Here is a 10,859-nt window from a genome sequence, read left to right as displayed (position 1 = left end):
CTTTAAGATCATAAAAATAACCCCCACTCGTTCCCTTGGGGTAGCCTACAAATAGGCATAACCTTGAATGTGGTTCTAATTTCTTAGGATTAGCCTCAAGCACATGTGTTAGGCAACCCCAAATATGAAAATGATGTAAACTAGCTTTACGACCCTTTCACAACTCCAAAGGTGTTCTGGCAACACTCTTAGAGGGAACACGGTTCAAGATATAAGCTGCAGCCTCTACTGTAAAACCCCAAAACAAATCAAGTAAGGAAGCGTAACTCATCATCGACCGAACCATGTCCAACAGGGTTCGATTTCTCCTTTTTGATACACCATTCTGTTGAGGTAAACCAGGTGCTGAGAGTTGGGAAACTATCCCATGTTCTATCATATAGTTATGGAACTCAGAATCCAAAAACTCTCCACCTCGATCAGATCAAAGCCTTTTAATCATTCTATTTAATGTGTTTTCAACTTCAGCCTTGAACTCTTTGAACTTTTCAAAGGACTCAGACTTATGTTGAATTAAATAAATGGAATAATCATTAGTAAAAGTGATGAAATATTCATAGCCTCCCCTGGCTCACACATTCATCGGACAACAAAGGTCTGAATGCACCAGCTCTAGAGGCTTTTGACCCTATAACCTTTTCCAGTAAGAGGTATTTTAGTCATTTTTCCTTCAAGGCATGACTCGCACATAGGTAAAGAATTTTCTTCTAACTCGCTTAGAACTCCATTCTTCACCAACCTCTCAATCCTATTGAGATTAATGTGCCCTAAACGTAGGTGCCAAAGTTGGGCATTTTCTTTAGGAGAAATTTTAAGTCGCTTATTTTGAGTTACGATAGCTTTAAACATCTCTATGTTTTGGAGGGAATTTGTTGCTAACGACCTTAGCACATAAAAATTATTTTCCAATTGAGCTAAACATACATCAACACCATTTTTCAAAATAAACACTTTATTAATTGAAAAATTATTTGATATTTACATTCAAGCAACGACTTTATAGAAATTAAGTTCCTCTTTAACTCAAGAACTACATACACATGATTCAAAATGATAAACCTATTATGTAAAGTCAACCGGAGACCTCCCACTGCCACAGTTGAGACGATGTGCCCGGTTCCAACTCCCATCGTCATCTCGCCAGCACCAAGCTACCGCTAGGAACTAATTCCCTGAAATGAAGAACAAACATGGTTAATAGCCATAGAGTCAATAATCCAGGCAGAATCATCATTCTCCACTAAATAAGTTTCCAAAACTAGTAAATCACATTTACCTTGTTTGACCTTCTTCTTCTTAGCCAAATAACGTGGGCAGTTCCTCTTCCAGTGTCCGTCCTGGTTGCAATGGAAACACTTTCCCTTGTCAACCCTCACTGGTTGCCTACCCCTTGGAGTAGCAGGTTGTGGGTTAGCAGGTGCCTTCCCCTTACCACTCTTCTTCTTCTTCCACTTTCTAATGTTGGAAGTAGAAAGTGCAGACTTAGTTCCTGAGGTCAAACCTTTATGGAAATTTTTGGAAGATGAGGTAACATTTACCTCACTAACCTTCTTCTCCTTACTTTTCAGTAAAGATTGGAAAGGCTACAACCCATTGAGTAGAGTTTTAAGGTTGTAATCAACCCTGTTCAAAATAGCGTTGCTTACGAAATGAAGGAAGCTTTCTAGTAACAACTCCAGAATAATGCTAACCTGACTGGCCTCATCAATGCTCGACCCGTTCATCTCCACCCCATTGAAGTGGACCATCATATTGAGAACATGTTCCCCAACAGATGTTCCCTCCTTCATACGTGAGTTGAAGATGTACTTAAGAGCATCATGCCTGAGCTACGCAGATGGTTGTCCAAACATTCCCCTCAGGGACTCCATGATCTAATGGGCAGTAATCATGGGCTCATGCTTCTTGGCAAAAACTTCGTTAAGGCTAGCCAAGATATATGCTCGGGCCTTTTTGTTCGCCTGTATCTAGTGCTCATATGCATCTTGAACGTTTCGAGCAGTGTTAGGAGGTGGAATAGGAAAACATTCCTCCATAAGGATGAACTTTGGGTTATCGATGATCAAAATCGTATTTATCATGTTTTTCCAACTAGCGTAATTCTCGTTAGTCAATTTATCAGCGACAGGCAGTGATAAAGTAGCGGTAGCCATAATTTGAAAATGTTGAAAAATGAACAAACTTAATAAGTTTACTTGCATTAAACAACTTTTAGAACCAATTAAGTTTTAGCAAAATAGTTCTATTGTATCCTGATGACATCTATTTTGCAATGATGCTTCAGTGATGTAGGATAAAAGTCACCATAGGGTGATCAAGTGCCCATTCATTGGGATGAGACAATTTCAACCATTATACAGAAACAACTCCTTGTAACTGAATCTAATAGTCATCATTGTCGGTCCAGAATTTGTTAACATCCTTAACAATTCTGTGTAAGTATAACCCCTCATTTTATGTCTTAGAGTCTTTCCCTAATGAGCCAACCTGAGGGAAAAGCTGATTAGGAAAAGAGACTAAAGCAACCCTATCCATTGTTGAAGATTAAATAAAGAGTTATGCAAAATAGCCATCCTTTAGGGGAACACTCCCAGGGTGCCACGAGGCAATGCACTAAAACTTTATCCAATCTAATGAGAGAGACTGAAGGATATGTTGTCACATGTCCCGCTCCCATTTACTATGAACATTCTCTCCATTCACCTTGTTATTGACCTACCCAAATGCCACCCGTAAGGGGACACTTCAGGGGTGCCTCGAGGCCAAGGATAGATCTCACGGTGTGAACTTTTTAAGGAGAAACGTGTAAAGGTAAAGTGAAGTATCACATACCCCAATTACCTCCCACTGAATGTTCTACCTAGGGATTCATTAACTTAGAAAATTCGGCTACTGATTTTTACTAAGTGATTTGTTTAATTTGCTAAAAACCAACACCTGCTTTTGATGATTAAACAACTTTGATTCAAGTCTTATTAAATACTTTAACAGAATTTCATCAAATTTGCATGCATGAAACAAATTTATCTAATTCACCTTTCCAAGTAGGTTCCCAGGTAGGGTGCGACGTTTCCATCAACTTAAGTAACCCAGCGTAGCTAGAACTAGCCTTAGCCAAAAGGTATCTTATAGATACATTTGTTACATATTTAATCTTTTATTAGTCAATTTAATCTTATTAAACTGAATTAAAAGATTAAACTTAGGTTTCTAATCTTATTAGAAACATGATCTTAGGTTTATCTCAATCAAATTTTAAAACTCTTTTGAAACATGATTAAAGTCTAAGGTCTGCATGCAACTCTTTATGATTGATTTTAATTCTAATTTCATTAATTATAACTCTTATAAAAAAATGAAACAATTAAAACCATTCACATTGCTAGCTAGACACACAAAAGATATTTATAACTTTTATAAATAAACCTAAGTGTCATGCTTCATGCAATGTTCATTCATTACTAATATATAACTTTTAATAACAAAGTAATGAACTAAGCATACATTCCATGCTAACATACAACCTTATATTATAACATTTATAATATAGATGATGCATGGATATGCTTTAATGCATACACATATTATAACTCTTATATTATATGATGCATGAGCATGCTTTAAGTAATTTAGGCATGCATACTAATATATTATAATACTTATAATATAATGATGATGCATGAATAAAATGCATAACCTATGGTGGGTTTTAAAACTATATGACATACATTATGGCATATAATATAAACATATATCACATGCACATTTAATAAAAGTTGATGGTCCAGGATAATCTGTCTCAAAACCGAAAAGGAAATGCTAAACTATTATAAAAGTTGGAGTCAACCGATTCGAATAGGTGAACCGGGTCTTGAACCGTCCGCCTTAAAGCCTTGTCACTTGATCGTGTAGCAATTTGATAACTTGTAGAAATACAAGTTATTTTGACTCTTAATTTGGAACAACTAAGGTTTTTAATGATAATTTCTCCTCATTTTTAGAAGAAACGCATGGAATTACTCAAACATTAGCAAACTCATGCAAAAGAAGTTTTATTACTAAATACTACGGCACTAATCCATTATATTGCAGGATTTCAACAATAAGCTAACGTATGATTAAGAAGTGTCGCAGGCAAAGTTCTAACGCATGGGCCATGCGTCGGAGGGAATTCAACGCAGAGAAGATTCATTGATTCAGGCTGTTTGTGTCAAATCACCACTTGCAAGTATGAGCACCTACAGCATGCGGCATCTGAAAAGCTTCTGAGTGTCAGGCGGCTGACCAGGGCATGGACTTTAATGCTGCCCATCACCAAGCTGGAGATGACCAACACCTATAAATAGATGAAAGCCCTCCCCGCAGTTTAGAAATTTTCAAGTTCTCATTCTCAGTATTAGCATAGTCGTAGTTTAAATCTTTAGAAGCTGTGCTGTAGTGCCGAGAAGAGCAGAAGGGTAGAGAACCACCATCACCGCCAGTCAAGGAGTGGAGGAAGTCGAGCTTGAGAAAGATACTTCGTCCAATTCTTATATAAGTGATTGTACACAACTAGAATTGATCCAAAGAGATACAAGAGATTGTACTCTGCGGCTTGACTCAGTCCCTTTCATCTCATTTATCGCTTTCATTTCATCTGATTAAATATTGCTTTTGTAAAGACAATCTGCTTCTTTATAAATTCATATATTTGATCCATCACACTTTGCCATTGTTTATTTCTTGTTTATGTTGAATGCATCTATACTTTATGCAAAACTTCATTTCAACACCTAAGCCAACTTGATCAATTGGTAAAAGCATCCTTAGCTTGGATTATTCTAAAGAGTAAATAAGCCAGCATCAAGTAGAATGCCTAGTACATCTAGAGATAGACTTACTGGTGTTTATTGCATTATGTGTTCGTCGCATGCATCCTAGAGATAGGTTTTGTATGTTATTCACATTGAGAAGTGTCGAATAAGAGTCTAACGCATAAACAAAGATAAGCAGGCCACCTCATCCACATCACATTCTGGTTTGTGTACATTCATCTTAGATCGATGCATACTACTTACATTAAAATCCATTTTCACATGATCCATCATTCACTACTCAACTCTTTTGTATCTTCTTACACAAGCACAACACCTTAGTGTAAATAACACATTTCTTCATATATTTTAGGAAAACCCTAAAACAGCTACAACGCAAGGTCTACGTTAGCTTAACCTGAATCCCTGAGTTCGACCCTAGACTTACCAGGAACCTAATTGGATTTATACTTGGGTCTTATTTATGAAAACTTGAACGTCAATAGTGGAGTGTCGTGTGTTCTGTTGCATATCTATAACGTGCCAATGCATTACAAATACATAAACAAAGCATCAACGCATCATTCATACTTAGAACTTATTCTTCCAATTTATTTTATACAATACACTTCTAGCTTGAATCACGATAGCAACAAACAAGTTTTTGACGTCATTGCCGGGGATTAGAAATAAAACTAACCAAAAATTTCGTTTGTATATTTTGTAGGAACACCTCAGTTGATGGAGTATTACGAGCTAAGCCTAAGCTTGTGAACGTTTATGAGCAGGGAGAGCACTCCCAAACTTATATACGACCCCGAGATTGAAAGGACCTTCCGACGTAGAAACCGATCTAATCGTCATCGAAGGTTGAGGCAGCAACTTCTCAGACAATAGAACAGGCAACAAGCAATGGCAAACAACCAAGCAAATCAGAACTTAGCTTAACAACTAGCTCATGCTACACAAATTCCGATCCTAATGGCGAACAGTAGCACGCGTCCCCTGTATTGTATGATTTCTCTCCAGGAATCATATACCCAACGCCAGATGGGACGAGGTACGAGATGAAATCTATAATGCTTCAAATGCTCCAGACTGCAAGACAATTTGGGGATGGTCGTGGAGAAGATCTTCATGCCCATATGAAACGATTCCTGGAAACGTGTAATTCATTTGTGATTCCTGGAATCACCCCAGAGCCGATCAGGCTATATTTATTCCCTTATTCTTTGCGTGATACGCAAAACAATGGGTAAGCTCACTAGAGCCTGGTGAAATCACTACCTGGGAGAAGTTGGTGGAGAAATTTATGCAAGATGGAGACTTTTTATGGTGGATTGAATAGAGCATCGCAGAGGGCAACCGACGCAGCTGTAGCTAGTGGAATTATGGATAAATCCTACACCGAAGCTAAAGAGATATTAGACCGCATTGCTAAGCACAACATGGAATGGGTGGATGATTCGTATGACACAAGAGCTGACAGGAAGAAGAGATCTCAGAATGTTAATTCTATCGATTCCAACGCAATAGCCACACTTTCTGCACAAGTGGCTACTATGACCAGCCTTTTGCAGAACATATCGCCAGGGAACGCATCAAATCAGCAGAAGGTGAATCAGGTAGAAGCATTCGGGTAGCCCATGGCTAGTTGTGTGGGCTGTGGAGATCCTCACTCCTATGTTGATTGCCCACAAAACCCGCAATCAGTATGCTTCATTAAAAATAACCCATTTTCCAATACATATAATCCTGGATGGAGAAACCATCCAAATTTTTCTTGTACAGGAGGAAATCAATAGGAACACCACCCAGGGGTGAATCAATAGCAAAGGCAAGGATCACTGCCTATATTTCAACCAACGCATCAGCCACATCAACAATCCTTTAATAGAGGAGGACAGGCGTCGAGCTCAGGATCTCCGCTTGAGAACCTATTAAAGGAGTACATCGCCCAGAATGACGCGTTACTGAAAAGCCAGGCATCGTCTATCAGAAACCTGGAGATACAGGTAGGGTAGATAGCGAGCGAGTTGAAGAATAGACAGCCTAGAGTTTTGCCTAGCAACACTGAAACACCTGGGAACAATAATGGAAAGGAGCAACGCGGTGAAGTTGCAAAGTGGAAAAGCTCTTGAAGAAAGAAGAATGAATCTAAAAAACAGCAGTTCTTCAAAAGAATGCAACACATATTTAGTGGCAGTAGAAGATCAAGAAGAAAGAACGCCAGAGACCAGAAGCCATTCAGAACCAAGTACATCTAATGCTGGAAAACCTGCAGTGCCACTGAACGCACCATTCCCTAGATGCTTAATGAAAAAGAATGATGAACAACAATTTAAGCGTTTTCTTGAACTCCTAAGGCAACTGCATATCAATATTCCACTTATAGAGGCCTTGGATTAAATGCCAAAATATGTCAAATTTTTTAAGGACATTTTGATGAAGAAAATGAGAGTTAGTGAGACGGAGGTAATTGCGCTAATGCAGGAATGCAATGCGTTAGTAAGCAACAGTCTACCCAGGAAACAGAAGGACCCTAGGAGCTTTACAGTTCCGTGCTCGATAGAAGGGTTGGATGTGGGACATGCGTTGTGCGATAGCATTAATTTCATGCCGCTCTCAATCTTCAAGAAATTGGGGATAGGTGAAGCACAACCCACTTTTGTTACTCTTCAACTCACTGACAGAACAATCAAATACCCTGAAGGAAAGATTGAAGACGTTCTGGTAAAAGTTGACAACTTCATTTTCCCAGCAGATTTTATTATCTTAGACTATGAAGCAGACAAGGATGTACCAATTATCCTTGGACGCCCCTTCTTAGCCATTGGGAATGTTTTAATAGACGTGCATAAAGGAGAATTGACTATGCGTGTAGACAATCAAGAGGTGAAGTTTAATGTGTTTAATGCATTAAAATTCCCGGATAAAGAAGATTGTCAACTGAACAGTATAGAGTTTCCTGAAGAAGAGACCTAAGTGTGCGAGGTCCTCGCGTTGGAGGAGAATGTGAATGAATCAGAGCCGCCAAGTCTGAGTAAGCGACAGACGAAACCAACGTGTTCATCACTAGAGGAACCCAGAACTCGAGTTGAAACCGTTACCTAGTCACCTGAAATAAGCCTTCCTTGGAACAAACGAAACTTTACCTGTCTTTATTTTCTCGAATCTTACTGAGCCTAACGAGCACTCTCTTTTGTAGATGCTGAAAAAGCACATGCGTGCAATAGGTTGGACGCTAGCGAATATCCGTGGTATCAACCCATCTTATTGCATGCATAAGATCAGGCTAGAAGAAGGGAAGTCGGGATCGATTGAGCCTTAAAAAAGGCAGAACCCCATAATGAAGAAGGTGGACAAGAAAGAAATATTAAAATGGCTGGACGCGGAAGTGATCTATCCTATATCCGACAGTAGTTGGGTAAGCCCAGTCCAATGCGTTCCCAAGAAAGGGGGAACAACTATGATAATCAATAGCAATAATGAACTCATTCCTTCAAGGACTGTCACGGGCTGACGCATCTGTAAGGACTATAGGAAGCTCAATGCGGCAACTAAGAAAGGCCACTTCCCCCTTCCTTTCATTGACCAAATGCTTGACAGACTTGCTGGCAAAGAATTTTATTGTTTTCTTAATGGATACTCTGGTTATAACCAGATTTTGATTGACCCAGAAGATCAAGAAAAGACAACATTCAACTGTCCCTTTGGAACGTTCGTGTTTAGATGCATGCCCTTTGGGCTATGCAACGCACCTAGAACATTCCAAAGGTGTATGATGGCAATCTTCTCTGACTTCTTAGAAAAGACCGTTGAAATATTCATGGACGATTTCTCAGTCTTTGGAGAATCATTCCAATCATGCATAGATAATTTGGAGGCCATCCTTGCTCGATGCGAGGAAACAAACCTTGTGCTGAATTGGGAAAAGTGTCACTTCATGGTGACTGAAGGAATTGTCTTAGGCCACAAAGTATCTAAAGCTGGGTTGGAAGTTGATGAAGCCAAGATAGATGTCATAGCTAAACTTCTACCACCATCAAATGTTAAAGCTCTACGAAGTTTTCTAGGACATGTTGGCTTCTATCGAAGCCTCGTTATAGGATTCTCTCAAATTGCGCGACCTCTGAGCACATTATTAGAGGCGAATCGGCCTTATGATTTCAATGAAGACTGCTGCGATGCGTTTGAAACATTGAAATATGCGTTGACTACAACTCCGGTACTAATAGCACCAGATTGGATGCAACGTTTTATTCTCATGTGCGACGTGAGTGATGTTGTAGTAGGTACCATGATGGGGCAGAAGAAAGGAAATTTGATACATCCCATCTCTTACGCGTCCAAAACACTAAATGACTCTCAGGAACACTACACAACCACGGAAAAAGAAATGTTGGTTGTAGTGTTTGGCATCGAGAAGTTTAGATCTTATTTAGTTGGTGCGTCAGCCACCATCTATACGGATCACTCAGCCATAAAGTTCCTGATGAGTAAAAAGGATGAGAAACCAAGATTAATAAGATGGGTGCTGCTATTACAGGAATTTGACATTGATATTAAGGACAGAAAGGGAACCGAGAATCAGGTGGCTGACTACCTGTCCAGGCTAGAAAATCAAGAAATGCAAGATCAAGAAAGTGAAATCAAAGATTCATTTCCTGATGAAAGCCTATTCAGAGTTGAAGGCAAGGAACCTTGGTACACAGACATAGTTAATTTCTTAACTACCAAGAAATTCCCTCGGAACTTCAATTCTCAGCAAAAGAAACGGTTAGTACATGATAGCAAACTTTATTTTTGGGATGAATCATTTCTCTATAAACAAGGCCCCAACTTCATAATGCGCTGATGCGTTTCGGAGGAAGAGACACAATGCATCTTGGCTGAGTATCATGACTCTCTCTACGGATGGCATTTGATGGGCAAAGAACCGCTGCGAAGATCCCTCAAAGCGGATACTTCTGGCCCACCCTCTTCAAAGATGTGAGGGAGTATGTTCGTAAATGTGACCCCTGCCAACGCATCGGGAATATCTCATCAAGGGATGCAATGCCCTTGAACAATATTCTTGAAGTGGAATTATTTGATGTTTGGGGCATTGATTTTATGGGACCTTTTCCCCTATCCTGCGGCCAACAATATATCCTGCTTGCAGTAGACTATGTATCAAAGTGGGTAGAAGCAATAGCTTGTGCCAGAAATGATGCGTCCGCTGTTTCCAAGTTTCTTACCAGGAACATCTTCACACGCTTTGGAATGCCAAGAGCCCTGATAAGTGACGAAGGTATGCATTTTATTAATCACATCATTTCTAAATTACTTGCCAAATATAATGTTAGGCACAAAATCACTACCGTCTACATCCACAAACGAACGGTCAAGCTGAAGTAAGACTGGGCACAGAGGCTAGATGAGGCACTCTGGGCCTACAGGACTACCTACAAGACCCCCATAGGTATGTCTCCATACTCTCGAGTATTTGGAAAAGCTTGTCATTTACCCCTAGAATTGAAGCACAAAGCTTTTTGGGCAATAAAGAAGCTAAATTTGAACTTGGACGCCGCAGGCGCTCAACACAAACTTCAGCTCAATGAGCTTGAGGAGTGGCGATTGAACGCATACGAGAACAACAAGCTCTACAAGAAGAAGACAAAATGTTGGCACGACCAACGCATTAGTAAGAAAGAGTTTGTTGTCGGCTAAAAAGTTTTATTGTTCAATTCACGATTGCGTTTATTCCCAGGGAAGTTAAAGTCAAGGTGGTCAGGACCATTCATCATTAAAACAGTCTTTCCTCATGGAGCGGTAGAATTAACGTGGGAGGATGGCACAAATGCATTCAAAGTAAATGACCAAAGAGTGAAGCCATACTTTAAAGATGGCATAGAACGTCAAAAGTCATCTCTCGCACTACGCGAAGCCAGCTGAGGCCTGCGTCGAAGCATCCCTGCATTCGCATCGACATATATTCCAAGGACGCTTCCTCTTTCCTTGTTCTTTTTGCATTATGTATTTTACAATTCCGTTTGAGTTTGTTTGTCTGCGTTTTAAGATTGA

At 39.6% G+C, this 10,859-nt stretch overlaps 1 protein-coding gene across 1 annotated transcript; it reads left to right on the top strand.

The window, feature by feature from the left end:
• The first annotated feature begins 7,280 nt into the window (after positions 1–7,280).
• LOC120067675 lies at positions 7,281–7,778 on the top strand. The gene has a single exon (XM_039019212.1). The coding sequence runs from the start codon at positions 7,281–7,283 to the stop codon at positions 7,776–7,778; it is 498 nt and encodes a 165-aa protein (XP_038875140.1).
• The last annotated feature ends 3,081 nt before the right edge of the window (positions 7,779–10,859 follow it).

This window comes from Benincasa hispida, chromosome 12, assembly GCF_009727055.1.
Source record: "Benincasa hispida cultivar B227 chromosome 12, ASM972705v1, whole genome shotgun sequence".
Taxonomy (NCBI): domain Eukaryota; kingdom Viridiplantae; phylum Streptophyta; class Magnoliopsida; order Cucurbitales; family Cucurbitaceae; genus Benincasa; species Benincasa hispida.
This window is presented reverse-complemented; position numbering and strand designations above follow the sequence as displayed.